Raw genomic sequence first — 27,646 nt, forward strand, 5'->3', positions numbered from 1 at the left:
TGCCGGTGAAAATTATCAGTGACAACCCGCATTCAAGGTCGTCGATGCGCACGTCGACACTAGGCGTGCATGTGCAGGCCAGGGCTTGCACCCTCAACGCATTATCGGATGCCGTCTGGACTTTTTTTACATCAGCTGCTTATAGATTCATGCCTGATTGCTGGCATGGGAGTGCGTGCAGTCTGGGCCGTGGGCGGTTGCGATCTTCGAGTCGCTTTCGTGTTTCAAAGCATACTGTTTGAGATATACCGGAGTGCATCCGACCTGGTAGGCACTATGCTGGCACAGCCCCGTTTCCAAACTGCCGTGACACGCCGGCAACTGCTTCACCGACTCCCCCCCACCCCACTCACACCTGCGCTCTCGTCCTACCCGCGGCACCGCTCTGCTCTGCATCCGGACCTGTGCATACCGTGTCAATCCTTCATGCGTGCCATCGGGGTGCGTGTCACGCCGCCTTCTGACGGGGGCCCCCATCCAGCGTATCACCATCGCGTACCACGCTGGCCAGGGGTTGAACCCCTGACTCTGGCCGCTGTGCCCCAGCTACATCAGGCAGTATCTGTCCCATGAGGCAGCCTAAGAATGTGAGATGCATTGACGCGGACTTGCTCTGTGTAGACGTGCCTAAACGTGCGTACAACTGCCGTTTACAGCAGCACACCACGGCTCAACATGTATACGGCAACACGCGTGACACGCATGCACTTCAGTCACCACATCCGACTCCTACAGCCTCCGGCTGAAAGCCACAAACACCACAAAACTGCTCTAGCCAGAACTGTGCATGTCCAGGGGTTACGAGGCCCAGAAACAAAAGCCATGTTTATCATACTACGGTACGCATTTATGGGCCCCAATGCGCTCGCTGTCTACTTGGATGTTACTACCCTGCACGAGCAGCGAATGCGCGCGTACGGTACACCGTATCTTGCTATCACGACGCCCGTGAGTTAGCACACCCGCTCACGAGCCATTTGCCCCGCTGCTGATATCCATAACGTGGCTGTTGCTACCCGCGCCCCCTGCCGCGCCCCCGTCGACCTGCATGCTCTGCACGCCTTGCCCGAGGCCTGCCACACCCTGCTGCGCAAGAGGCAGCTGCTGTGGCGCCTGCGGCAGCTGTTGAAGCTGCTGCTGCAGAGCCAGGAGGGCCTCCATGGACCCCGTGTGCGGGAGGGCAGAGTTGTTGCCGCCGCCATTTGCGGCAGGTGCGACCAGCGGCAACCCCAGCAACGACTGCGAGTGTTGCTGCGCCTGCTGCCCGGCTTGTTGCTGCTGTGAAAGGATGCCCAAATTGTCCATGCTGCTTCCACTGCCGATGTGGGTCTGCCCGCTCCCGCCGTTAGGGTCCAACGGTGGAGTCCCATGCGTGAGCGCCAGCACTGCCGCTAGCGCCGCCTGTGGGTCGCCGACGCCCTGCTGGCTCTGGCCGGGTGCTCCCAGCTGCATCTGCGGCACCCCTGTTGGCCCCATGCCGCCCTGTAGCGAGCCGCCGCCAAACCCTGGCCCTAACAGCCCTGCGCCTGGGCCCAGCTGCGCAAGCCCCGCTAGCCCGCCACCGAGGCCCGTGGCCTGCAGCGTCAGCTGCGAGCCCAGGCCCAGCAACACCGGGTGCTGCTGCTGCAGCGGCTGCAGGCCCAGTTGCGAGCCTGGGTGATGCAGCAGCGACGGCTCACCCAGCAGCACCTGCAGCCGCTCGCGGTGCCGCGACAGCTTGGCGCGGCGGATGGCCTGGTGGTAGTGCCGCACAGCTACCCAGTGGTCCTTCAGCTTCCGCCGAGCCTCCTGTCAAAGCCGTTTGGGCGGTTTCCACGCGGTTAGGGCCAAGTAGGGGAATGACTGCAAGCGAAGCGAGTTCAGCGCAATACTGAAGCCAGCGATACACCGGTACCATGCACACCTCGGGTTCCTGAGCGTCAAAGTCATCCAGTGGGTACATGGGCGCCGTGGTGTCCGTCTCCAGCTGCGTGGGAGCTTGCTGAGGTGGCAGGATGCTAAGCAGCCCCTGGTGCCGCCCCTCTGTGTCACCGGGCACTCCCTCCTGCGCAGCACCATCATCAGGAACGCCCCGATCAGGCACGAAGCAAAGGGCGGCGTGCCGCACAGCCGACTATTACACCGGGGACCGCCAGGCCGAGAGCTTGCAAACATCAATTCATATGTTGGCGCTGCAGGTTTGCCGCTATCAACTAGTTGGAATATGCACTGCCCCACACACGCACCTTCACCTTACTGCCATCCGCCTCTGTGCCTTCTCCGGCACCTGAGGCCGGTTCTGTTGGGCCCCGCTGCAGCGGTGGCGGTAGGTCGGCTGTCAGCGGCAGCGTGGGGTTGTTGCGCACCCATGCTCGTATGAGCGTATACATTGATACGGGCTGCTCTCCATCACGCGGCACTGCTACCTGCGGAGACCCCCCACGAAGTGCGGGGCGTGAAGCAAGGGGCGGATGGGGCAGGACAGGGCTCAAGGGCTGGCGCAGGTTGAAAGGCTGTTGCCGGGCCACCGCCTCGCCGTAGACTGCAAGCGCTCGGGCTCATTTGCTTCCAACCTATTTGCGATGGTAGCAGCAACACCACAGCCAATGCTCTCCTCAGCACCAGCGAAGAGCGCGCCGTTGACCAATTCCCTCCTTACCAGTCGCTCCGCCACCTTCACAAGCGCATAGCCCCCGCCATCGCCCCAGTTCTCTTCTACACTCGAATTTTGCATTGTTCAAGCCTTCGCAGCCGCTTGCACAGTGTCGCTGGGCTATCGCATTCTCGTTTGTCTCAACAAAGTACGTGTGTCGCTTAGTTTTGTTGTTAAAGTCTCAGATAGCATGTGACCTACTGCTAACGGCCTTTCATTGACACGGGCAACATCGGCCCATGGGCGAAACAGCCCCAATTGGCGAACAGGCCCAACAGCAGTTATTTGATGAATAATGTATTCCATCATGCCATTGTAACCAACGCAATAGGTTTGGCAGCCGCAGAAACTACACAGCGTATGCATATTAGCTAGGCATTAAAGAGGTGCGTTCTGCGTGCTGGCAGGGCCTTTGGGCCATACGCGTCCTATACTCGTAGAAGTCGTCTTACAGGGCGCACTCTTCATTTGAGACACGCACTGTGACAGGCCGTCACCCGCCCGCCGCCCGTGCCCGCCGCCCTTGCGCGTCCTACGACACTTCGCGCCACGCCCCACCAAGGCGGGGTACCCAGGACAGCCCGTCAGCCACCATGGAGTACCGGGACAAGCTGGTTCTGGCTCCCATGGTCAGGGTGGGAATGCAGCCCATGAGGCTGCTGGCGGCGAGGTAAGTTGGGGCGTTGGCGTGGGCCCGGAGGGGATGCAGGACATCAGGATGCCTCAACGCCGCCGGGCACATACCGTAGGCCCAAGCCGGGGCACATCCGCACGCCCTGCGGTCCACATTAACAATGTACACGGGTTCATGACGTAGAAAAGAACGTTAATTGCGCGGTAGTCTGCTGTAAGAGCACCTGTGCAGCCAGAATAAGGCGCTAACATCATCCGGCCCTTCCCCATCGTCGTTACCGCCAACCTGCAGCTACGGCGCGGATATTGTGTACTCGGAGGAGCTGGTGGCGCAGCGTGTCATCGCCTCAACGCGTGTGGTCAACGAAGAGTTGCAAAGCATTGACTTCCTGGACCGGGGCGGAGAACATGGCCGGGTGCGAGCTTGCTGTCACATGGGTCTCGGGCCGTTTTGGGGCACGCCAAGTCTACAGCTGAACCCGTGCCATTCAAGAATGCCGATAAGCAAAGCGTGTCGCGTGTCGGATGACTGGCTTGGGTCAAGGATGTGCACCTCATGAATGGGAAGCTGCTTAAGAGTGGCAGCTGCAAACGTTTCGTGCCGTGTCGCGCGCAGGTGATGTTCCGCACCACGGCGGAAGAGAGGCCGCGGCTGGTGTTCCAGCTGGGGGCGGCAGATGCCGTATTGGCGCTGCAGGCGGCGCAGGTGCGGGGTAGGCAGGGGCGCGGACACATATGAGCACTGTAGCCCCGGTGAAAATCATGGCGGCTGGCGCGGCGTACAGCTGGACTCATGTTACAAGAGCTTTGTGGAAGGCCCATGCCCCGATCATCGCATGACACGTAAATGAAAGCGAGTACACACTCTTTCTACCGCTGTTGTTTGCAGGTAGTGGCGGGCGACGTGGCTGAAGTGGGCTTGAACATGGGATGCCCCAAGGCGTTCTCGCTCCAAGGCGGCATGGGCGCCGCACTGCTGCGGAAACCGGAAATTGCGGAGGTGCGCACGGTGACAAACATGCTACCCGGCGATACCGGCGCAATGTGGTGGCTTCCTCGACTACCTGCAATGCATCTTGACCGCGTCCAAGGTATTGTTGCTTGTCGTGCCACCGTACAGGATATCATGAAGACGCTGCACCGAAACCTGAACATCCCCGTCAGCTGCAAAATCCGGCTCCTGGGTAAGCTGCCTGGGTTCGCTGCCCAGCCACACGCTGCAGCGTCTTGGTTTGCAGCAAAAATGCAGCATGCAGTGTTGTTCGACTTACCCCTCCGAAGCCTTGATTGCTCTAGAACGTTCACCAAATGGACGTAGACACGGACCAGGACACAGTGGAGCTGGCCCGGAGGCTGGCGGCGTGCGGCATCAACGCGTTGGCGGTGCATGGCCGCACGACACAGCAGCGCCCGCGGGACCCCGCGCATTGGGACCCCATCAGGCTGGTAGGGCCGTGCTTGCTGCCAAAGTTGCGGTGTCGGGCGGGGTTGCATCCGTGCCATCGCAAATGCTTGCATGCACCTTTTACTCGGGCTGGCCGTACGTGAGCACAACCTACACACATGCATACCACAATCTGCATGCTGCAAATGACTTTGCGCCGCTGCCGATCATAGATGTAGCTGCTCTGCAACCGCCGTGCATCACCACTGCCCCCAGGTAGTGGATGCGCTGGCTCCCGACGGAGTGCCTGTGGTGGCCAATGGGGACGTGTTCACCTGGGAGGACGCGCAGCGGGTCAAGCGCGAGACGGGATGCGCCGCCGCTATGATCGCGCGCGCCGCAATGTGGAACGCTTCCGTTTTCCGGCCGCAAGGTGAGCGTCTCCTCATTAGGCAAGGCGGGAATCGCATGCTGCAACTGTAACGCCTACCAGTTGGGAACTGGTGCAGTAAAAGGACGTGTTTGCTGCACGTGCACGCAGGCTTCCTGCCGCTCGACGAGGTGCAGCGGGAGTTTGTGCGGCTGGCGCTAAAGTGGGAGAATGCACTGCCAAACACCAAGTACTGCCTCAAGGTGCGTTATGAGGAGCCAGCACAGGGTGGCGCTCTCACAGTACGGCTCATGGGTGTGGTTGCTCGTCCAAATCAAGCACTTGCAATTGTAAGGCAAATGCTTACCGGCGGCCATGGGCACTGCGCATTGCAGGAGATGGCGGACACCCCGCCGTCATTCCTGGGCCGCTGCGGTGGCGTGCGGACGCTAGTGGGTCACGAGGCCAACACCGCCATCACGCGTGCCAAGGACGCGGCGTCGCTGTGCGCGCTGCTAGGACTGTCCGCCGCATCGCCACACGAGGTGTGTGCACACGTGTACAAAGAAAATGTTGTACGGTTGGTGTGTACGGTATGCGTATGTGTAGGTGCGTATGCATGTGCCAGCGCCCGTCGCGACCATGCATTACAGCGCTATTACCGTACGCACATTTGTAGCCGGCAGCCATCGTGATGGCAACGTCTTTCCCATGGGCTCACGCGTGTGCGTGTTCCTCTCGCGTCAGGACCTTGGAGACGGTGCCCCGGGGTCCTTCTCCGGTATCACCAACGGCGGCGCCAAGGCTAAAGCCCCGAAGCAGCCGAAAGCACCCAGGCCGATGAAGCACGCGCGACAGCCCAAAAATGGACAGAAGCCGGAGGCTGTGGAGGAGCCTGGGGCAGCTGCAACCGGCTGCCATGCACCGGAGGAGTCAGCCGGGGGCGAGGGGCTGAAGCGGAAGCGAGATGAGTGCGGTGATGCGGAGCCGGTTGCGCAGGTGCGGAGGCACGCGGACGCTCTTCCACAAGGGGCATGAGTTGCGCATCGCCTGTGGCTTGACCGGACGTTGGGGATCCCATTGAATGCGCTATTAAGAATGCCAGCGTGACTGTATGTAATGCGTTTGCAAGAGCGCAGGAGTGAGCGTGGGCGGGGTACTGGAACTGACTTTGCGTACTGGTATGCACTCTGCAACATGCGACCTTAGAAGTCACTTGACTCACTTCTGTCAGCAATTATTTTGCCCTGCCTGGCGGTTGGTCAGCAATGTAGCACTGCCCTGTCTATAATGATGTATGCGCGCTGTGGTGTGCAGTGTATGGAATACATAGTGGATCAGGGGCACCCCTATAGCGGCATTGGTACTGCCCTGTGCGGGTAAGAGCAGAGCTCATGAATGCCAGGATACGAACGCTTGGATAAATGCGCTAGGGCATATTGGTGTGGACGCTGTAAATGGGTGGAACAGGAACGTCCACTTGCGAGGTTGTCAGAGTGAAAGCGCCCGAGTTAGGGAATGTCGCAGTGTGGTCGTTGCCCCATTGCCTGGTTGGTCCGCATGACCAGGGGAGGTGCGTCACTGCAGGATGGCTCCAGTGGTGCAACACTGACTGGCTCGAGTGTGCTTTTGTGCTGACAGGAAGTGGGGGCCACGAGGCGCAACTATTATCGAAGATGCTTGCGAAGTCGAGGAAGCCAGCGGGCACAGAAGTTGGAGACGCCTGGAGGCTGGCAAAGCAGGAAAGCGTGAGCACAAGCAGCGGCAGCAATGGCACGTTAACTAGCCAACTACTGCTTTGGCGCACATGGCTGTAGAAATCTGCCCCTAGTCCACCGAAGGCGGAGAAATGTCTTGGGGTATGGGGCCGTGCTCCTGAGGAACATAAACGTTTGGGCGCGGATGTGGCGGGATCTTAGACGTTTGGGGGTGTTGTTGGGCTTGCCCCCCAGAACTTCCGCGCAGGGGGGGGGGAGAGGGTATGTGCCCGAGCCCAATGAAATCCCAACAGTGAAGGAATCGGCGGGGGGGGGGGGGCGGGGCTGCGCCGACCGTACGATACTACAACGCCACATACAGTACCATGTCTGATGGGGTCTGATGCCGAAGGTCTACCAAGCGAGCCTCATTCCCCGGACATCACTGGAGCCGGTTTGCACAGGCACCACCAGCCAGGTGTCCGCCCGGTCCAGCGGCCATATACACCACCAAACCGGATGGCTCGTGGAGGCGTGTGCTTTTGTGCTAAACCTGAGGGCTGAATCACCTGAATGGCGTGAATCAAGGGTGATAGATTAGCCCAGATGGGCGGAGCGCATGACGAGCAGTAATTACCCATTCGTTCTATATAGCATCGTCAGTACGGTGCCCTCTCAGCATCCGTTCCTTGCGCGGGGTGCCGGGGACTGCATGTTCCTGGTGCTACCTGATGATGTGGACCCCCCGCCTCCCTCGCCTTGACCTTGCCTATGGGGTGTGGGCGTCGGGTGCCGGTGATACGGTTTTCGGTTGCTTCGTGTTGACTGCTGAGTGCTCGCGCGTCTGCGGGTTTTTGTACTGCAGGGCTAGCGTTTGGTTGGGCGTCGCCGGACTGTATGCCCGGTGTACCTGGTTTTGCGTCTGGTGCTGTAGACCGCGCTTCGTGTGCCGACATGGTTTGCTGCACGGTTGTAGGGCTCTGGCGGGCTTCGGCTTGGCTTCGACTTATGCCGGTGTAGCAGCTGAGACACGCGTTTTGCGCAGAAACAATGCATGGTTTGGTGAAGGTCGGCAGCCAATTGGGGAGAGGGCGGTTTCCCTTCGGGCCGGAGATGGTTCCCTCACGTTCCCTCCTGACCTGGGTGCTGGGCACCCTTGCTTGGTCGGACTGTCCCTTCTTGTGATGCCGCATTCATCGTCAGTAACAGGCGGATTGCAGCATAATAACTGGCCATTGGCCACTTGCATAAGTGAGAAGCGTTCGAGTACGGTACGGAACTTCTGTAGCGCGGTGGCTGACTGGTTGGGTTGCTTGACTGCGTGATGGCTCCAGTCTGGGCGCCAGTACTCCCTTGACCCTTGATGGCTCGCATTGAAAGCACACTGCCCATAAAATATAGTGGACTGAGCCCACACTAAACCACACTATCAAGTCTTAAGGGTTACCGGACACAGGCATCGCCCGCTCTGTCCAGCAGCTGAAGGGATAGCACGCAGCACGCACCCAAGCAAAAGGAACTGATGGTAATAATATGCTCGCCCACTGACCCCTAAACAGACATTGTATGGTCTCAACCTGCGCATCAGCGCCGCGTATCGGGCGGCATCACGCTCTCCTCCTCGTACCCCTGCCGCTTATGCTGCCGCTGGGCCCCCTGCGGCAGCCGCGGCCATTATTGGGCCCACCGTCGCCGCCGCCGTGGCCGGACACAGCGTCACCGCCGCCGCGATGCGCTCAGCGCCGCCGCCACCGCGCGCAGCCGCGTGCAGATCCACTTCATCACACATCACGTCACCAGCATATGCAGCCCGCGTGCATGAAGCATGAACGGAGGTGCGTTGCCGACACCTCCGTGTGCGCCACTACACGTCCCAACTCCGTGCTCCGCGCTTTCTACATGGTTGCGCTATTTCGGCTGCCGCAGGGCGAGCGCTTGCCGGACCACAGCGGACTTGACGTGGTCGTTCTCCACCGTCAACGTGCCGCGCGTCGGCTTGCTCGTGTCAGTCCAAGGCGGCCGGTTCTGCAGAACACAAGGAGTCCACGTCACCATGTCACGTCCAGACCGGCCCTGCCGTCAATGTAGAAGCCCCATACATCAAGGCCCAGGCAGGCAGCGCCCGGTCAGACTTGCGACCCAACCCTTGTACCTGGCTGCCGCCAGCCTTGGTACCGGTCTCCCGCACCACCATGGGCTGCGCGAACGACTTGGCACTGGAGACCTCCCGCGCCGCCGCCGTGTGCTGCTCCGTCTTGGCCATCCACAGCTCCCCCTGGTTCTTCTGCAGCTGGCTGCGCAGCTCCGAAACCTGCATGCATGCGAAGGAGGGAGGTGGGGCAGTACAGGCGTATAGCGCACGCGCACGCATGATTTACTCCCGTTCGCTCGTGTACAAGCTGCTGCTTGCACATGGTGACCGGTAACAAACTGTCGCAAACTCCACCCCTGCGCAAGTGTCCTACCATGTCATGGCCCCTGCATGAGCCCTCACCTGCTCCAGCAGCCGCTTGTTCTCCCCAATCAGCGTCATGCAGTGCTGCGAGCGGCTCTCCACTTGCGACTTGAGCGAGGTGTTGTCCGCGACCAGCGCTGCACCGATATTGCATGAGAGATAGGGTGTTATCAGGAGCGCGCGCGTGGCACGGGCTGTGCGTTGGTCCGTAGCTACGCGGGCTACGAAGCTAGGGAGCGAGGTACTGAGTACCGCAAGTCCATCCGAAGCCCACCTCGGTTCTCCTCCCGCGCGGCCTTGCTGGAAGCGCGCGCCTCGTCCAGCTCCTGCGTAGATACGTAGTCAGGTGGTGGACATTTGCACACCGCAAACTGTTGAAGACCGGCTGTTAAAGGTACGGGTGTTCTTCTTTCTGCGATTCGGTCCGAGTTTGATGCTGCCGCACCTGGACGAACGCCTTGGCCTCGGACTCGCTCATACCAAGCTTTTTTCGGATTTGGTCTAGCTTGGTGTTGGTCTGCGATGTGTAAAGGAGCACAGTGCACAAGCATCGGGCGCGCACGAGGCGTGTGGTCGCCGTCACGCCATGTGGCCGTTGCCACAGGCAGCATGCAACAGACAAGCACCCCCCACCGGCTTCCGCATCCCCACCGGCTTCGCCAAGCCATGACGTGCAATGTGCCTCTACTTCCGCACTCACCACTTGCTTCTGGTGCACGGATTTGGCCAGCTCTGCCCGCAGCACCGCGCTGTCCGCGGTCAGCCGCTCTAGCTCGTGCGTTAGGCTTGACACCTGCTCGGTGAGCCGGCCTAGCTCCTCCCGGTGGTCCTGCCGTGAGCGCACCAGCTCAGCTTGCAGGTTGTCTGCGGATGAGCGGTTCACAGGAAGGCCAGCAGTTGCCTCAATCACCGCTTCATGGGTAACACCCAGGATACGCGAGGGGCGGACAGCTGCTCAGGGTGGAGAGCGGGAAAAGGCGGAAGGCACCGTGCATGGCGACAGTACTGACATGCTGTTGAGCCACCGTGTTGCACCGAGTGTCAGGAGGAAGGGGCGCACCTATTATTGCTTGCGCTTTCTCCTGCGCTTCTCCTTGTGCCTTCGATGTGTCCTGGAGGCGCTTGTTCTCAGCGACTTGCTGGCTGAGCTGCTGGTTCAGTTGCGAATTCTCTGCAAGCCGTTGCCTGACCTCTGTTTCTAGGTCCGCTATTCTCCTGTCGTCCTCGGCCGCTTTCCTCTCATAGTAAGCAAATGGACCTCGCAGAGACACGCTCTTCATTCTCTAGCAACCTGTTCAGCAACGTCGCGGACTTGCAACAGTGACTCTTTAACAGCAGTATAGAAGCCGAATACTGGTATTCCTTACTCAGCCGCCATTCCGTATATCATTTTCGCCTGCACGCGTCTTTGGCTGTCGGACGTGGATCCGGAACAAGGTCAGGGCAGCATGATCATCGCAAAGCCTTCACCCTACTTGTTTTCCATATTTGTCGATAGCCTCACTGCGATATCGCTGCTAAAACGTTGACACCCAGTGGTTGACGCCGCGGGCGAGACGAAATGCGGCCGTCGATAGGAAGTTAGCGGAAACATGCAACGCATAAGGCTTGAAATTGCTGAGGAGGTGCTGCCAGCCGGAGTCGCTAAGGAGGGAGTGCACCGGACCTGGTAAATATCGAGATGTGCCTGGTTTCTTGTGCAGCTAGACCGATCGGCAGCTAGAACGATCTAACGATCTGCACTGTGAACACCACAGGTTTTGGCCCAGCCCGGCTGCAACATGCGTGGCCGCCTTTGCGCAGGAGGTGGGCGGGCAACTGGGACCTCCTGGTCAGGGAACCCGTTCCGAGCTTATCCATGAGCTATGGCTGGAAGGGCTTACAAGGGCAAGCAGGGTGTATGGCAGGTGTCCACGTACATTTGCATAGCTGCGCCGCGCAGCCCCATGGCGTAGGGACGGCATGCCAGGCCGCATGAGCGCCTGTGTGGCGGGGGCCCCACACCAACATCTGCAGTCACCATAGTGGCCCTGTGCTCACGATATGCACAGGTATTCACGCGCTTCCAGCTGCGCTGCCCTGGTGGGGCAGCGGGCCTGCAGCTACTGCTGTCGGGTTTCGTGCTGCCACGGGACGCCCCGATCGGGATCCTGCGTGATGGTGATCTGCTGGTGGTGCAGCGGTTGGCGGCAGGGGCGGGCGCTCTGGCAAATGGCACGATAAAGGTAAGCATTGTGTGGGTAAAATGCCACGTGCCATTGCTAGCTCACAAGCGGCGGCATCCATGTGCAGGCGGCCAGGGCGGTGGTGCCACAACTCGCGCCTGAGGCCGGCGTCCCTGGGCCGAGTGGCGGCGCTGCAGCAGGCGTGGGGCCCGGGGCTGGCGCGGCTGCCGCCGGCGTCGGCGTCAGCGCGGTCTCAGGCAAGAAGCGCAAATCAGCTGCAGCCGGAGCGGCGGAGGGTAAGCTATCACAGTATCGCGTGCAGCCTGCTGCACAGGGTGGAATCAGGATGCATACCGTATGCCAGAATTGCACTACCAAAAAAGTCTACATCCGGAATGTCTGTGCCTGCCTTGATCACGCAGGCGGGGCGGCTGGACCAGTGGGAGCTGCCACACCGCAGCCAGCTGTGCAGCGCGGTGCCACTGTGGAGAACGGGGTGGCACAGCAGGCCGCGGGGGCAGTTGCAGCCGTGGGGGCGTCCCCGGATGCACCCATGACCGATGCCGTGGCCACGGGGGAGGCCGACAAGGGCAAGGGCGCCAGCCGCAGTGCGCGGAGAAAGGCAGCCAAGCGACGGCTGAAGCGCACTGGCGTCCTGCCCTACGGCGACTCTGCGGCACGGGCCGGCGCCAAGGCGGCACCTGGGAGCCTGCAGCCGGGAGGGGGTGCAGCTGGCGCGCCGCCTGTCAAGAGGCAGCGGCAGGAGGCCCAGCCGCTGCAGCAACAGCAGCAACAAGCGGCGAAGGGGAAGGTGGCGGCGCAGCCACCCGCGGCGAACGCCACGGCAGGTGCGGCTGCATGCGGCAGAAGCCCCGATGATACTACTAGGGTAGTCTATTTACGACAGTCTCACAACAATATGTGTCCATTGCTGTGCAGGCCTGCTGGCCGCAGCTATGGCGGCATCGCCGATGGACCCCAACGGTGTCCTTCAGCACCCGCACCAGCACCTGCACCAACACCAGCAGCTGCAGGTGCGCGCCGCTCGCGATGACGCCGGGGCGGGACCGAGCACGGCGGGCGCCGGCCTGCTGTCTGCGGCGGCACCGGCGGCTGCGGAGCTGCGTCCAGCGCAGAATGGTACGTGTCTGGGTGGCGCAGGAAGCATGCCCAGCCGTTGATTCCTTGCATTGGCTGACTCGGGCGCCGTGTTCATCTCACAGGAAAAGCGGCGTCAAAGGGCAAAAGCGGCGAATACTCGGACAACAGCTCGGACAGCAGTGGGGAGACCAGCAGCGACGGCAACGAAAACAGTAGCAGCAGCAGCAGTGAGGAGAAGGAAAGCGACACCAGCAGCTCGGAAGAGGCGAGCAGCAGTAGCGAGAGCGAGGGCAGCAGCGAGGCGAGTAGTGAGGACAGCAGTGAGGAGAGCAGCGAGGAGAGCAGCGCCGAAGACGAAGAGGTCGCCTTTAAAGAGGCAGCCGGTCAAGCCAAGGCAGCAGCTGCCAAGCCCACGCCCGCTGCGAAACCGGCGCGGCCGCCAGCTCCCGCAAAGCGGCAGGGGGCCAGTGGAAGCGCCGGCGCCACGCCAGCGGCACCCAAGGCCGCACCATCACAACCACCACCACCAACACGATACCCGCCGCCACCGCCGCCCCCAGCTGCTGCTGTGGCTATTGCGGTCAACTATGAGGCGCTGCCTGCCGCGGTCGGGCCGGTGCCGGTGGGCTGCGTGCTGGCCTACAAGCTGCTAGAGATCGGCGCTGACATGTGCCCCAGGGTGCGTACGTGGTGTAGGGCGTGCAGGGCGTGCAATTGTGCAGGGCCTCCATCTGCAAACCTTGCAAGGCCTCAATTGCTGCAAGGATGTGGTCTGCGAGCGACCGATGCGTGCGTGCAATACAGACGCCTGTCTGCATCTATATGTTGCTGTGACCCGCTCGAAACTGCGTACCTGGATGCGATTCTTGTGTGCGGCGACAGGTGTCGTCGTGGCGCATGGGCAAGGTGACGGCATGGGACGATGCTGAGGCGGCGGTGACACTGCAGCCGCACCCCGACGCGCGCGTGCACCCGCTCAAGGCCGAGCTGGACGCGCTGCGGGCGAGGCTGGCAGCGGAGGCGGCGGAGGAGCTGGAGGAGGAGCGGGGCAGCGGCAAAGCGCCGTCAGGCCAAGGTGGGGCTCCCGCACGGGCTGTCATTCCTGTATACCTGCTATTACTGCGGGGGTGTTCGTGCATTCGTACACATGTGTGACCGCATGCTCCCGTGCTTCAAACCGCCCGTGCAGACATGGCGCTGGACTGGGGCTCACTGCCGTTCCCTACCGAGTACCAGGAGGACGGCACGCTGGCGATGCCGCTTGCCGGCTTTGCGGACGTGCGGGCGGTGTCACTGTTGGGCGGCGCACAGGCCGCGGCAGCTGGCGTGCAGCGAACCGCAGGTAGGGCGACGAAAATGACATGCCTGGGATGTGCAGTTCAAGGACACGGCAAGGCACATACAAAGAGTAGTTGAGAACCGCGTGTTTCTGCTGTCCACCTGTCCAATACTTGCAGCTGCAAGCGGATCAACGGACACCACCAACAAGGCCCCGCCCTCGCGCTCGGCGGGCATCCCGCCGTCGCCTGCCAACCTGGGGCCCCCGCGCCCGCCGCGGGCTGCCCAGCAAGCAGCCCCGGGCGGGGTGCCCAGAGGCGCTACCGGAGGCGCAGCTGGAGGCGTGGCTGCAACCGCCCGCCCCCCACCTGCCATCAGTCGCACCGCTACTCCTGGTGGGCGCGCCACGCCTCAGGGACCGCCGCCCGGAGCAGTGGTGGCGGCCGTGGGCGGCTGGGCGGACCTCGCGGAGCAGCTACGCCGGCGGCGACAAGAGCTCGCTTCGCCTGGTGGAGACGATCCCTCGCCAGGCGTGTCGCCGGCAGGGCGTGCAGATGCTGGGGGGCCGCCGCCGCTGCCAGAGGTCTCAGTCCCCGCTTTCACGCCCAAGGGCCGCCTTCCGCCCCAGCGGCAGGGTGCCGCGGCCGTAGGGCCGCCTGGAGGCTCAGCTGGCCCCAGCTCAGCCTCACCGGCTCAGGCGGCTGGGGATGGATCCCGGCCCTCCGGCGTTCAGACTCGGGGCGCTGTCCGGCCACGTGGCGGTGTCCGGCGGATTGCGCTCGGCCCTATGCTGAACCACCTGCGCGAAAGCGGCGAGCTTTGAGTGTGCTGGACGTTTTGTATGACTGCCCGCGTTAGTCTGTAGGGCTTGGTAACGGGAAGCCTTTCAATGGCTGTGGTGGTGCAGGGAGTGCAAGTGTGCACCAGAGCGAGGTGCGGATGATGGCATCAGTAGTTCGGCCCTAGAGCAAGCAATTAGCAGGACTGCACGGGCACACACACGGGTGTGCGCATCCCGCCCGTGTCGACGGGCTGTTGGACTGGCTTGCGGCGTTTACCACATTTCAGGCAGCAAAGCTCGGACCGTAACCGCTGTGCGGGCGACCGTGCCGGTTGCAGGGTACACATCCGGCTCAGGGCTAACGGGGCTGTGGCGCTTCGCCTTCTACCATGTCTGGCAAATGGGCAGGGTTGCTCGGTTTGTAACTACCGTACTGCTTCAAATTACGCGCATTGTTACGTTCTGCGAGGATGTGTCAGGGGGGGGGTACGAACAATAGTTCCAGACCCCACCCCGCAAAACCTCCCGACCCCCCCTGACCGACGACCGACCGTGCCGTACCGTGCCGTACACCCCCTAAACCCCCTCTACTTTCTTCCAGGACGGTGTCAAACGACTGCTTTCAGCGAGCTCTATTAGCATGTAAACACGGAAAGTTCGTCGGACGCGTCTTGACCACAGCCATGTTGTCGACATGTTGTGAACATCTTGCGGCCGCTCAGTTGCACCCGTGTAAAGCACGCTTACGAGACTTACCTATGCATGGGACATACACATGCGGTTTCCACCGGCGCGCAAGCACCGGTCCGCGACTTGTGGCACGTTCTGGTCAGGCGAGACATGTCGCACACCAACATCCCAACCCAACATGTGTTGACGGGCGGTAGCCCTTCGTCTTCTGGAAGGCTCCTGACGTTTCCCAGCCGTTAAAAGCATCCATTACATGCTTTGGGCAACGGTCTGGGCTTGCCCGGCTGTCTTATGAGGCCCAGACAAAAGTTTCTGGCACACCGTGACGAAACCTTGGGGACCCGGGGACCGACGACCGACCCTGAACTTTGGGGGCCCATATCTCCGCAATTACTACCCTGATCAAAATTCTGAAAGCGGATTCTGAACGCTCTCGTCAAGCTCTTTCAATTTGAAGGGTGGGGTATGTCTGCGGCATTCTTACCCCCCCCCTGGATGTGTAGTACAATACGTTAAGATGCGCGCAAAGAAACGCCCCTGGCCCGAGAGGACATGGTAGTTGTTACCATGTCTGGGAGACATATCGGGAGGAATACGCGTGTGCCGTCAAGCTCATCGCCCAAAAGCAACAAGTCTTATGCAGCGGTGGACTGCGGACATCACTCCCCTGGCGGACATGGTCTCAGCATGACTAAGCCGCGCTACGGTACTTGACTGTACGCCTAAGTGAGTGAGTGACCCCATGTCCCGCCAGCATCATCCACCTTTCCTGTCACAACATTGCTGCACTCTGTTTGCATATATTCTGCGGTGCTTTTCGGCGCTCACGCGCGTGGTGTTGCGGTGTTTGTGTGTGTGTTTGGTGCTATCGCCTGGCCGGGCGGTTGGAGCGTGAGGAGTGCGCGCCAGCAAACTCTCAGCCTGCCAGCAAGTCAGCGACGTCTTCTCACTCCCGCAGTCCCGCGTTACACCAGCCGCGCAATCTTGCCATGCCTTTGCCCATTGGATGTTGGGGTCTGGGAATACACTCCACACTATGGGACTACGCCAACCTGCCCCTTACTCACACCACTTACAGGACGATACATCGTCACGTCCATTCGAGATCACTTCGTCCTCTGGCTCGTACACAATGGCTTCTGCGTATGCTACGCCAATACCGTATTCAGCACAGCTGCTGAGCGCGCCCTACCGCCACGGCCCAGCCTTTAGCACCCCAAAACGTCACTCCAAACCCGCCTCCTTACGCCCATGTCATACACATTTTACTACAGCGACACCCTACACCCGCTGCGTCGCTCTTCCGCGAGACTTTGCGCCCGCTTATGCAATGCTGGCTGCCGCGCGGGCAAAGGCCTCGTCCGCCGCCTCCAGGCGCTTGGAGTTGGGGTGGCTGGGAGCCACCATCTTCAGCTGGCTGCGGTGGCACGGTAACGCGAGGCAGCATGGAAGGGATCCGTGCAGGACATCAAGTGCAACACCATGGCCAGGCACTCAGAATTCAGGTCTAAGAGACTCAATCAGCAGGGATGAACGCGTTTTGCTGCCGGACAGCAAGGACCGAAACACCACAGGTGTAATGCTGTCTCCCAAGCCCCTAGCTCACGTCTGATAGCGCGCCACGTTCTTGCCGAGGTGCAGGCCCACGGTGATGAGGTTGGACAGCGTGTCGGGGTCCTTGGCGTCCTTGTTGAATGCCTCCTGCAGGTCGTGGTCAGCGTCCTCCCACCGCCCCATCTTCATGTAGCACACCGCGCGCCCGTTGTACAGTGACGCCTGTGTGACGCGCACAACGGAGACGCAACGCCAGCGACGTTGAGCGGGGCGCGGACGGGCCCTGCCCCAATATATCTGACCTAGGATTACTACTGAGGCAACTCCTAGTTGCCACATGGCATCTGCTGTCTCTTCGCTGTGTGCTACCGTACCTCGCGTTCAAGCTACGGCGATGCCCGACAGGGTTCCAACTCCCGCCTTCACCCAAATCTTCAAGCGGATCACATTCCCCCACCTCATCCCTCCTCTCATGCCACATCTCTTACTGTGTAGTTGTACTTCTCGCCCAGCTCCTGGTACACGTACGCCGCCTCCTGCACCTTGGCTCCGCCCTGCGAGTACAGGGACCACCGAGCAGCGCGAAGTCGTGTCGCTCGCGTCAGAGGGCCTTGTCCTATGGCCAAGCCGCAGGCCTCCATCGCCTCCGCATTTCAGACTCCATGCCTCCTAACGCACAACGGCACAACCCTCCTCCCACGAACATCGGCCACTAGTGACATCACAAGCTGGCAAACTACCCAGGAGAGCCACTGCGCTGCAGAGAAGCAGTGGAGGCGTATCAAGTGCTGGACACTGACTGTCCCACTTGACCATTCCAGTGCACCTCCTACAACAACGTCCATTCCATGTGCTGAGGCCCGTGCTTTGAACACTAAAGACCATACTCGAGCCCATGCCGCGACCACTCACCAGCGCCTGGCCCACCCAAGCAGTCGCCAGCTGGGTTAACGTGGCGTCGTCATCCGTGGCCGACATGGACTGTGAGCGTGAACCGGGCATCATGTATTAGCGGTCATGCTCTTGGCACAGACCCCAGCTATGCCCCCCCGCCCGTACAGCTATTATGCCCCCGCCCGCAGAAGCACGCTCCTGATGCCCTGCTGAACGCCCTTTTGCCTCTTCGCCTATGCAGCTCCGGCCATCCCTGCGCGACCTACCTTGACCTGCACCTCCGCCTTGTCCGCCCGGTCCATCTTCAGGTACACCTGGACGCACAGCGCTTGCCTGCGCACACACGCGGGCGGGACAGGTCAGTTCAAGACCAACCCGAGGCAACCGAAGCTACCCGCCGCCCCTCCCGCGAAGCCAGCTTACAGCTCCAGGCTGTTGCTGCCGTGGCAGGCCTTCAGCGCCTCCGGATAGTTGCCCTCGTGTGCGTGGATCATGCCCGCGACCAGCAGCACCATGCTGTTCCGGTTGCACGCCGAGTCGGCGAGCCAGTCCGCCAGAGTCGCCAGCACATCATCCTGAAGTATTACAGACCGTCCAGCGTTAGCAAGGGCAGGGGGCAACTGCAACTGTTGCTGCCTCAAACTTGCCTTTGACTTCTTGTTAGAGAGGTACTGTGCGAGCAGCTTCACCGCAAGGAGGCCCGTCGCCGCGGAGTCCCGAATCTCAGAAATGACGAGCTGTGGGGACAGCATGGGCGCAACTTGTCGCTCCAACTCGACAACAAGCTCCGCTGGCACCTCTTGGCATTGAAGCCACTTACGTCATAGCTCCCCAATGCAATGTAGGAGCGATACACGAAGCAGTCGCGCTCGATTGAATCGACTTCGTTCAGGTTGTCCAGGTCAGCGGCTTCGTTGATCACAGTGTTATATGCGCCCAGGTAGAAAGAGTTTCGCACATTAAAGAGCAGGTCGGCCATTCTGATACGTGTTATCCGGGCCGAGGGCCCTCTTTGCTAGCAAATTAAGTAGCTTCAATGCTGGCTATCAACTGTTATCGTGAGCGGCAAGGAGAATGTAATAAAACACTCTAGGCAGTGCACACACAGACACGTCTCATGCAGGGGGGGCAGCCCCATCACCCTGCCTCAAGTCCGTAACCTACCCTGCCGTTCTCATCCGTAAAGAGGCAGTAAGAAGCAGACACGCCGTTGTTCAAGCTGCCAATCAGTGGGCTTCCAGCCTGCCTTGCTTCATCGCACAAGCCGGCACAAGTACGCGTCTCCTAACCTAGACCCTCCCCCCGCTATCCATAGCTCCTGGTCCTCCCCAAATGCTCATGCATATCCTCTCCAGCTCTATAGATCCTGCTGCTTCCTCCTCCTCCTCCTCCTCCTCCTCCTCCTCCTCCTCCTCCTCCTCCCAGCCTACTGCAGCGAGTCCACGTCCCGCTCCAGCGCTACCACCGCCTCGCCCGGCAGCAACTCCGTGATGTCCGCCACCGCCGCCTGCAGCGCCCGCGTGTTCTTGCTGTCTGCGGAATAGGTTACGCATAATGGGGTGGTTTGACGCTCACGGGCGGTAATTACAGGTTGCAATCATGCGGGAGGCAAGGTTACAGGGTATGTCGAAGCTTCAGCATGTATGGAACTGTGCATTTAGCGTGCTGTAGTGTGGCTCGATGTCCAACCCGTAGTTAGCTTCATGCAGCTGCCTCACCCAGTGTGACGATGATGCCGTTATCCACGGGGTACGACCCCACCGCCACGTCCAGCCCGTGCGTGGAGGCCACACGCTCCAGCGCCGGCGCAATGGTGGTCTCGTCCTGCAGGGCGTGCGCAAGCGGTATGGGCGTATGTCACTCCCTCGCCGATGCCACTGAGACAGGTCGCCCCCCCTCCCGCATCCCGATAGTCCCCAACTAGTGGGCATGCTACACAGCAAAGCCCCGGCAAGCAACCAAGCGGTGCGATACTCACCGTAAGGGACAGACGCAGGGTGGCGTTGCGGAAGGGCGCCAGCGCGTCGTCCCGGAGCCGCTCCTTGAGTGCGCCCCACTTCTGGACCAGCAGCGACGGCACGCCTGAAGCGCGACAAGAGCAGACAGGAACGTGCCAGTTTAGAAAGCGCGGCGTAGGATCGATTACTCCGCCAGCAGTTACAGTTACAATGAACAACAGCACCGGAGTCGACACGCAGGGAGTACATACCACGCCTTACGCTCGACATGCTCCTATGACCCATGCTCCTGTTTTTCCGCATCCACCCGGAGCTGCGGCCGCACCCGGCAGCACGTAGATGTTGTTGATCTTGAGGATGGGGAACTTGGAGGCGTTGCCGTCCGCCAGCTTGTAGTCGATGAGGTCGGCGTGCTGCGGTCCCTCCGCCATCTTGAGGTGCGCCGGTGTCAGCACCGCCTCGCCGCCAAAGTAGCTGGCCATGCGCTCAACCATGCCCGGCAGCCGCACCAGCGGCTGACCCACCGCCAGCGCAATGCCCTGCGGCAGGACCAGGCGGCAGTCAAACCTAAATTAGCGCACATGTAGCCCAGCACAGTCCGCGCGCAAATGCAGGCCTGCATTGTTACTTCTGCGCCTTGCGCCCACAGACTGCTGCAAGAGAAATTGCACGCAAACGCTTCCTTGTGCAGCCCGCTGCCTGCCCTGCTCGCGCACCTGCATGGTGACATCGTCCAGGGTGGGCCCGATGCCGCCCGCCGTGATGACCACCTCGGCGGTGGCAGCCAGCGCGCGCACCACACTGGCAATGTCATCCACGGCGTCAGGCACGAACACCACTCGCAAAACCTGCAGGTGGGGAAACGGACCAGGGTGGGCATGTTTTGCATGAGGCTATTGGCTGCAGAGTCGAGAGTGCGCCCGTCCGTGTCATGTGAAGCAAATCTGGCTGGTCATGCAAAGCGGGTATTCCCGTCTTCGCTGGTGCGCACCTGCCAGCCCAGCGATCGGAGCTCGCGGCACAGGAAGCGCGCATTGACGTCATCCACCTGTGGCAAACAGGTGGTGGTACACCATCAAGTCCCCACCTACGAGTTGGTGCGAGTCCATGCATAACCACCAACCGAGATACTGGCCACACACATCTTCATATAATACCGTCCCGCATTTCATGCACTGTCCTGCGTACCGTTTCCCCCTTACACTCCGCGACACACCTTGAGCCACTGGTCGCACGCACCTTGCCGGACAGCAGCTCGTCGCCCACCACCACAATGGCCGCACTGCGGGTCAGCTCCGACACAGCCTCCGGCGCGCCGCCGCCTGACCGCGCCGGCGCCGGCGCCGGCGCCGGCGCCGCCGCCGGAGCCTCCCCGTTCGCCTGCACCGCACCGACCTCGCCCGAGTCGTGGTGCACAGGCACCGCCACACCTCCTTGCGAAGCCCCACACGCCGATGCCGCTCCGCCCGCCGACCCACCACTGCCGGCCGCCTGCCCCGGCTGCGGCTGTGCTGCATGCGCGTCGTGTGCGGCCTGCACCATGGCGGCTGCGGGCGCCTTGGCGGGCGCGGCGTGCACACGGCCCACTCGCTCCAGGCGGCCGTCAGCTAGGTGGTAGGCGGGCTCGTAGGAGCCGTCTGGGCGGCGCAGCGTGCTTGGGGATAACGTGGTATGGGGTGGAGAAGCCAGGTAGGCATAGTTGGTTAGGCGTGGGGTTCAAATTCTGGACTGCAAGAGTGGGTAGCAGAATGGGATCACAGTCTAAGGAGAAACCCTCAGCTGGATGGTCCAGATACAGCGCGACCAGGTCCGCTCCTATGCGATGCGACAGGTTGGCAGGTCTACGGCCAACAGCTGACCACGTGCTTACTTGTTGGGCAGCGTGTTGCCAACGCCGCCGAGCTGCAAGCATTGACGAGAGATGGAAGCGGACAATGTTAAGACGGCCTACGCCACACATACCCTGGCTGGTGCCGACCAAAACCATTGGTTCCGTCATCCCACATCCCCTTCCGTATCCCAGCCCTCTCTCCCTCACCGAGGTGTAGCCGTGGTCGTACAGGGAGCAGTAGGCGACGCGGGTGGCGCGCAGGAACACCCACACGTCGTGGTAGGTCCAGTCCAGGATGGGGTTGACGCGCATGAAGGCCGGCCAGCCCTCGCTGCTGGGGCAGAACACGTCCTGGCCGCCCGCGTTGGGGTCGCCGCTGGGGGGGTGGGGGGTGGGGGTGGGAAGACGCAACAGTCGTGTGGGGGTGAGAAGGATTGGGAAGTGGGTTGCAGTGAGGAGTTTTGGCGACATACGGCACCTCTATTGAACCATGGGCTTGCCCATGACACAGCACACATCCCGCAAGTATGGTTCTGCAACAGACAACTCACAACCCCTTCCTTCGCTTTCTATCAGGCACACGGCAGGAGGATCGGGGGCTTGTAATCCAGATCCTCCTGCTCCATTGCCCCCGCCCGCACTGCCTCACCGGCGTGTGCCCAGCACTATGGCCATGACGCCCGTGCGCTCCAGGTACTCGCACAGCCCCTTCTTGAAGTCCTGCTCGCTCAGGTACTCCACATCCAGACCGTACCTGGGGCACAGCCATGCAGGGGCACATTGATGCTATTGTTGGGTTGTTTGGAGCCAAGTGTTGGATTATGAATCTATAATGCCATGGTTCGAGCTGGGCGCTGCTGCTGCTGCTGCTGCTGCTGCGGCTACTGATGGACCCCGAACTCACGCCTTATCGGCGCCCTCAACGAACGCCTTGACCTCTGCGAAGTCGTCCTTCTGGCGGAAGTAGAAGCTCAGCATCCCACCCAGGCCTGACAACGCCAAACAAGGAACGGAGGGGAAGGCAACGTGTCAGTCAGGGCGCCTGATGACCTTGCGAACCATGCCCCCCAGCCGCCGCAAACTCCAGCCACTACCTGACAAGTCCCAACACCAGCCATCCCAGCTCCTTCTCAGGTACCTGTGATCGTACCCGCGCTCCCCTTGGCCGCTTCCTGCTGAGCCACTGCGGCTCGCAGTAGGTGTAGCAAGACAGTGGAGTCCTTGCCGCCATTGAAGCTGAATGCGATTTTCTCAAGCCTGTGACGGGGCCCGGTAGGGTTTGGACAGCGTGCCCTCTGCGCGCTCAGCGCTCCCGCCGTGCGCCAGCCCCATAAGTTCTCATCTCCATATTTGTAACTATGTATTACATGAACTTGATCAGGGAACATACGACGCGCTTGGACGCGACAAACCCTGGACTTACGGGTATAGCGCACAAGTGCGTCGCAGGCAAGCAATCGCCTTCTTCGATTTCTCGAGAACCACAGGGTCAGGAATGCTTTCTAGGCTGTCTAGGATGTCTGCCATATTGATTGGAGGACTTCAAAGCTGTTTGTCCTTTCCTCAAGCCTTCAATCTTATCATTAAGCATGAAATGGTATGTTGGCGGGAGAACAAGCGCGATAACGCGCTCGCAATGAGCAAAACGGTAACGGTCATGCATGGTATCGACTCAACTTTGCTTTATGCCCCTATTCTTCAATTTGAAGCAACAATATCAGTCACATGATATGCGAACTGAATAGAAGGACAGCCTCCGAGTACAACTCAAAACTTCTCGTGTTTGTCCGCCAGTAAAGTAGTAGTTCCTAAGATGCAGTCAGAACGATGAGCTCCCAGATGGTGGCTGAACACCAGAGGCCCTTTGACGCCGGGCCGCCGCTCCGCCTGGTTCCGCTCGCCACGCACGAGACATCATGGGCGCCCTCCTCAGCCAAGCTGGCGATGCACGCCACCCTTGACGCATGCATCGTGCCGGACGCCAATGGAGCAGCGCGAGTGGACACGGCGCATGTGGTCGTGCTGGTAAGGAAAGGCCTGGAAGGTGGGATGGGGTTGGTCGAGGCCTCTGCCGCTCCCATGCACGCAACCGGGCAGGTGTTCACGCGCCCTTCGCTTGTTAGCAGCCAAGTATGACTGTCTGACCACGGCGCGTGCAGGACAACTTTTTCTCCGAGGCTGAGCGCTCGGAGTTGCTGGACTTCATAACGGAGCCAGGTGAGCACGGGAAGGTCGCCTACATAAGGGTGTTCCGTCCGGGCTTATAACTTGATACCTGAGCATTCCCGGGCTCCAGCGGAATTGCGTGAGGGAATTTAGGATACCGGGATTTGCGCGTAACTACCTGCTCACGAAAGCCGTCACGGCGTCAGCATGGATGACGCCCGCCTGCCCATGCGACTGGTACTCGATTTGCCTTGGTGCGTGCTCTGTTAAATAGGCTGGGACCACACGCGCGGCCCGCCGCTGGGCAAGTGGCAGCGCTCCACTCGGGACCGCACGGACGCGGCGCCCACCTGGGGCCTCACAGGCGACTGGCTCCATCGGCTGGCAACGGAGCAGCTGCGGGCACGGGTTGAGGTGGGGCAGAGTGGAGAGGGTGGGGACGTGAGCATCGGGCCTCACCGAGCATAACACAGCCGTGGCTTCTCTACCCACGGGCGGTGGGTATGTTGTTGTTAGGTGGTATTGCTGTTGTTGTTGTTGGTGGTGGTATTGCTGGTGTTGTTGTTCTTGTTGCTGGTATTGGTGGTGGTGGCGGTGGTGGGTGGTGGTGGTGATGGTGGTGGTGGGTGGACAAACAGCTCATGCAGGTTCACCGCAAGCCCGCTATTCCCTCCACCACCTCCAGGTCCAGAGCCGGCTGGCCGCCCTGTACCCTGACTATCTTATTGCGCACATGCCGTCGTCGGACATACAGGTGCGTGTTTGGTGGTTGGTGGGTGCGGGTGGGTAGTTCACTGCAGAACCCAAAGCTCGCCAACCGAAGGAGTGCTGGAGAGATGGCGAAATGCTAGCGAGGGTGTGCCATACACGAGTCTGGAGGGAGCCTGCGAGCAACCTGCAGGAACCACATTATGGATGTTTGTGAGGGCTTTGGGTTTGTAGGTTGGGACGCTACGTGGTATGGAAGCATGAACCGCATCTTCTCTGCGTGCAGGTGCAGGCTGAGATGGCCGCAACATCAGCAGGAGCAGCGGGGATGGCGGACGAGCAAGAGGCAGAGGCAGATGCAGGAGAGAGCGGCATGGAGGTGGACGATACGCAGCCGGGGGAGGCGGAGTATGCAGGCGAGGGCGATGGAGGTGGGAACGCTTCACCAGCGGGGTCACATGACGCCGAAGATGACGTGGAGGAGCAAGCAGATGAAATGCCCCAAGCCGGCGGCACGTCTGTGGACTGCAATCAGTGAGTTGAGGTTACCGGTATGTGAGGGAGGTTGTCAGACTGGACGGAGGCTGGATGACGAGAGGAAGCAAGTGCGGGCCATGAGAGCTCGCGCTGTTTGCAGACACAAAGCCGGAATGCCTGGAGCTGAACCATACACTTGCCAGAGAGAGGACTGCACACGCCATGTCGCGCCGTGCACAGGTTCGTGGCCAACGCTGCTGTGCACGGCGACTCGTACTCGTGGCACGTGGACGCCGACCCCTCCACCCTGCCGTACCCTTCTCCATGGACCCTCGAGTACGGCCAGTACGTCAACCGGGTGAGAGCGCCGGCGTTACACGGTCTGAGTACGGTGCCCTGCTTAGCTCAAACCCAGCCTGAACCTCTCATGCCGCCTTCCGCACCTCAGGAGCCTGGGCTACCTCTGTTTGTATCGCTGCTGCTGTACCTGAACCCCACCTGGGAGCGGCACTGGGACGCGGAGACGTTGTTTCTGGACACGCCCAGCGACTGCGGCGTGGTGGTGCGGCCCAAGGTGCGGCCAGGCAGGGGGGGGGGGCAGCAAGGGACAGCAGGGGAAGGGCAGAGGAGGTGGGCGGGAGGTGGGCGGGTGTTGCAATGAGCCAATGACTGATGGTATGGGTACCGTGCAGCCCGACAATCTGGCAGCGCATTCGTACGCCCTTGCTACCCGTGGTTGCAGCAGCTCCTTGTGAGACGCCTAATTAAATCGCACGTATAATAGCTCGTGCCCCCCATCTCCCCCCAACCTTAAACCCATGCCGGCACCCGCCCCACCTCCCTCTCCCGCAGCCCTACCGCGCTGTGCTGCTCGACCAGGACGTGCTGCACCGCCTGTCGCCGCCCTCCGCCGCGGCGGGCGGCAGGCCTCGCTACTCGCTGGTGTGGAAGCTGGTGTTCCTGCCGCGGCGGCCGGGGCAGCGCGTCAGCCTGGCGCGGCGGGACTGGGGCCGGCCTGCGGCGTTTGGCTCCGCGGCACTGTTAGACCGCGTGATCGCAGGGCTACACAGCGGCAGTGGCGGCGGCGCTGGTGGCAGTGGGGCCGGCGGTGGCGGGCATGGCGGCGGCAGCGCCACCTATGACGAGGGGATCGGCGCTGGCTGCATTGGCGGCGATGGGACTGGCGATGGTGGGGCTGCCGAGGGTGGAGGGAGAGCTGGTGATGCACAGGCGCAAACCGCGCAACTTGACCAGCAGCGGTCTGGCACAGCCAGAGGTGCAGACGCGGTGTCTGCGCGCGTGGTGGAGGCTGCTGGCAGGAAATCGGCCATTAGCGAGCTAGGCGGTGTGCCGAGCCCACAGCGGCCACCGTCGGAGCAGCACCAAGCGGCGGAGGCTTTGGCCGATAAGCAGGCTGCTACGGTCGGTGACGCCGCTGCGGCCAAGCCATTGAGCGCCGCCGCCAAGAAGCGCAAGCGGCGCGCTGAGGCGGCACGGCGGAAAAAGGCCAAGCTGGCGGCAGGCGACAGCGGGCCGGGTCCTGCGGACGAGGTGGATGAGGCCAGCCCTGGGCCTGCTTCAACCGTTGCAGCGGACGAGGACGGGCCTGGGGGAGCGGCTGCTGTTGGCGGCGAGCGCGAGGAATGCAGCTACACTCAGGGTGAAGCCGACGGATCAGGGCGGCTGGCAGGATCGGCAGCAGGTACCCCTCCAGCAGCAGTAGCAGGTGAGCAGGCGCCAGGCGAAGTGCAGCAACAGCAGCAGCAGCAGCAGCAGCAGCAGCAGCAGCAGCAGCAGCAGCAGCAGCAGCAGCAGCCCGTTGCTGGAAAGGGAGCAGCCGGACCGGTCGCCCCGCCGGGACAGGGCAAGCGGAAAGGGAAGCGGGGCGGTGTGCGGGTAAAGCGGAAGAAGGAGCTCGCCCTTGTGCGCGCCACAGCAGCACTGCCGCCGGCGCCAATCGGGCCCTGGGCCAGCAGGTGGGGCCCACCTCCGACAACGGCAGCAACCCTGCGCATTCAGCAGCAGCGCCAGCATCCGGTGCAGGACAACGCTCAAATGCAGTTGCCACATGCTCAACATCCGCTGCAGCTGGTGGCGCGCCTGTTGGCAGGGTCTGCGAGCCGGTTGCCCTCAGCAGACGGCAAGGAAGCGGACGCAACCGGCCCGAGCCCTGCAGCGCTAGCAGAGGCCGGAGGCAGTGCTACTGCAGGTCCCGAGTCCAGGCAGGGCTGTGACGGGCAGCAGGCATGCGGGTCGGCTGGTGACTAGATACCACCACTCAGAAACGAAAAAGCACGCGGGGCGGCGCAACAAGAAGGCCGCTGCTGTTGCTGCTACTGCTGCTGCTGCTTCTGCGGGTCAGAGGGCGGCGGGCCCGGGCAGTGGTGGCGAGCGGGTGGCAGGGTGCCCTTCGGACTGTTAACCAGGTCTTGAGGTACCCAGCCCACGCAACTGAACTGTGGCCGGTACGAGCAATGGTATGTTAAGGGCAGCTGCTGGTCTCTACCAGCAACACAACCGGGGGCCGCCTCATTCGCATGCGTGGGATTTGGCCAGTGGATATGGTGTGGGTAGTTGTGGGTGCACGCCTGTGCGCCAAGGAAGGCTGGCGTGATGGACGTAGGACAGCGCCACCCGGGGGCGAGGCTGCTCAAAATTGCACTTGATTGTCATTGGGTACGATTGTGTATGCGCCGGGGGCGTTTCGTTTCCGACGCCACGGCCGTCGACGCCAACCGCCAGCCCTCGCCAGCGTAGTATTAGAGCGAGTACTTGACAGGCGCGACAGAACGTGCGGCGCGGCTTCATTGGCAAACCAAAGTTGGCAAACCATTTAATGGTCACAATGCACCGGATTCGAATGAGGTAGGTG

At 61.5% G+C, this 27,646-nt stretch overlaps 7 protein-coding genes across 7 annotated transcripts; 3 read left to right on the top strand and 4 right to left on the bottom strand.

Moving 5' to 3' along the window:
- Positions 1–114: 114 nt before the first annotated feature.
- On the bottom strand, positions 115–2,818 carry CHLRE_13g592250v5 (uncharacterized protein). The gene is made up of 4 exons (XM_043069784.1): positions 2,639–2,818; positions 2,226–2,405; positions 1,904–2,044; positions 115–1,788 (listed from the first exon to the last, which is right to left on the bottom strand). The coding sequence occupies exons 1-4, from the start codon at positions 2,711–2,713 to the stop codon at positions 967–969; spliced, it is 1,218 nt and encodes a 405-aa protein (XP_042917759.1). The 5' UTR covers positions 2,714–2,818; the 3' UTR covers positions 115–966.
- Positions 2,819–2,928: 110 nt separating this feature from the next.
- On the top strand, positions 2,929–7,850 carry CHLRE_13g592300v5 (uncharacterized protein). Its single transcript, XM_043069785.1, has 11 exons — positions 2,929–3,018; positions 3,122–3,302; positions 3,558–3,681; positions 3,882–3,971; positions 4,155–4,265; positions 4,386–4,449; positions 4,584–4,711; positions 4,926–5,082; positions 5,191–5,282; positions 5,415–5,564; positions 5,767–7,850. The coding sequence occupies exons 2-11, from the start codon at positions 3,226–3,228 to the stop codon at positions 6,055–6,057; spliced, it is 1,284 nt and encodes a 427-aa protein (XP_042917760.1). The 5' UTR covers positions 2,929–3,018; positions 3,122–3,225; the 3' UTR covers positions 6,058–7,850.
- A 62-nt stretch (positions 7,851–7,912) lies between these two features.
- CHLRE_13g592350v5 (uncharacterized protein) lies at positions 7,913–10,538 on the bottom strand. Its single transcript, XM_043069786.1, has 7 exons — positions 10,232–10,538; positions 9,872–10,035; positions 9,617–9,688; positions 9,446–9,497; positions 9,211–9,308; positions 8,869–9,027; positions 7,913–8,741 (listed from the first exon to the last, which is right to left on the bottom strand). Exons 1-7 carry the CDS (start codon positions 10,449–10,451, stop codon positions 8,625–8,627), a joined length of 882 nt encoding a protein of 293 aa, XP_042917761.1. The 5' UTR covers positions 10,452–10,538; the 3' UTR covers positions 7,913–8,624.
- Positions 10,539–10,676: 138 nt separating this feature from the next.
- CHLRE_13g592400v5 (uncharacterized protein) lies at positions 10,677–14,933 on the top strand. The gene is made up of 10 exons (XM_043069787.1): positions 10,677–10,840; positions 10,929–10,977; positions 11,223–11,396; positions 11,464–11,632; positions 11,759–12,184; positions 12,276–12,476; positions 12,560–13,116; positions 13,320–13,512; positions 13,627–13,779; positions 13,895–14,933. Exons 1-10 carry the CDS (start codon positions 10,764–10,766, stop codon positions 14,536–14,538), a joined length of 2,643 nt encoding a protein of 880 aa, XP_042917762.1. The 5' UTR covers positions 10,677–10,763; the 3' UTR covers positions 14,539–14,933.
- Positions 14,934–16,139: 1,206 nt separating this feature from the next.
- On the bottom strand, positions 16,140–18,888 carry CHLRE_13g592450v5 (uncharacterized protein). The gene is made up of 8 exons (XM_001693033.2): positions 18,455–18,888; positions 18,282–18,371; positions 18,058–18,209; positions 17,901–17,967; positions 17,653–17,721; positions 17,229–17,294; positions 16,793–16,962; positions 16,140–16,603 (listed from the first exon to the last, which is right to left on the bottom strand). The coding sequence occupies exons 1-8, from the start codon at positions 18,611–18,613 to the stop codon at positions 16,510–16,512; spliced, it is 867 nt and encodes a 288-aa protein (XP_001693085.1). The 5' UTR covers positions 18,614–18,888; the 3' UTR covers positions 16,140–16,509.
- Positions 18,889–18,942: 54 nt separating this feature from the next.
- On the bottom strand, positions 18,943–23,038 carry CHLRE_13g592500v5 (uncharacterized protein). The gene is made up of 13 exons (XM_043069788.1): positions 22,847–23,038; positions 22,562–22,680; positions 22,328–22,412; positions 22,073–22,177; positions 21,631–21,799; positions 21,463–21,494; positions 20,832–21,246; positions 20,584–20,640; positions 20,309–20,440; positions 19,918–20,131; positions 19,613–19,716; positions 19,353–19,458; positions 18,943–19,167 (listed from the first exon to the last, which is right to left on the bottom strand). The coding sequence occupies exons 1-13, from the start codon at positions 22,948–22,950 to the stop codon at positions 19,061–19,063; spliced, it is 1,749 nt and encodes a 582-aa protein (XP_042917763.1). The 5' UTR covers positions 22,951–23,038; the 3' UTR covers positions 18,943–19,060.
- Positions 23,039–23,138: 100 nt separating this feature from the next.
- Positions 23,139–27,620, top strand: CHLRE_13g592550v5 (uncharacterized protein). The gene is made up of 8 exons (XM_043069789.1): positions 23,139–23,448; positions 23,583–23,640; positions 23,864–24,003; positions 24,275–24,343; positions 24,584–24,831; positions 25,015–25,132; positions 25,223–25,348; positions 25,627–27,620. Exons 1-8 carry the CDS (start codon positions 23,251–23,253, stop codon positions 27,040–27,042), a joined length of 2,373 nt encoding a protein of 790 aa, XP_042917764.1. The 5' UTR covers positions 23,139–23,250; the 3' UTR covers positions 27,043–27,620.
- The last annotated feature ends 26 nt before the right edge of the window (positions 27,621–27,646 follow it).

This window comes from Chlamydomonas reinhardtii, chromosome 13 (genome assembly GCF_000002595.2).
Source record: "Chlamydomonas reinhardtii strain CC-503 cw92 mt+ chromosome 13, whole genome shotgun sequence".
In the NCBI taxonomy this organism is placed as follows: domain Eukaryota; kingdom Viridiplantae; phylum Chlorophyta; class Chlorophyceae; order Chlamydomonadales; family Chlamydomonadaceae; genus Chlamydomonas; species Chlamydomonas reinhardtii.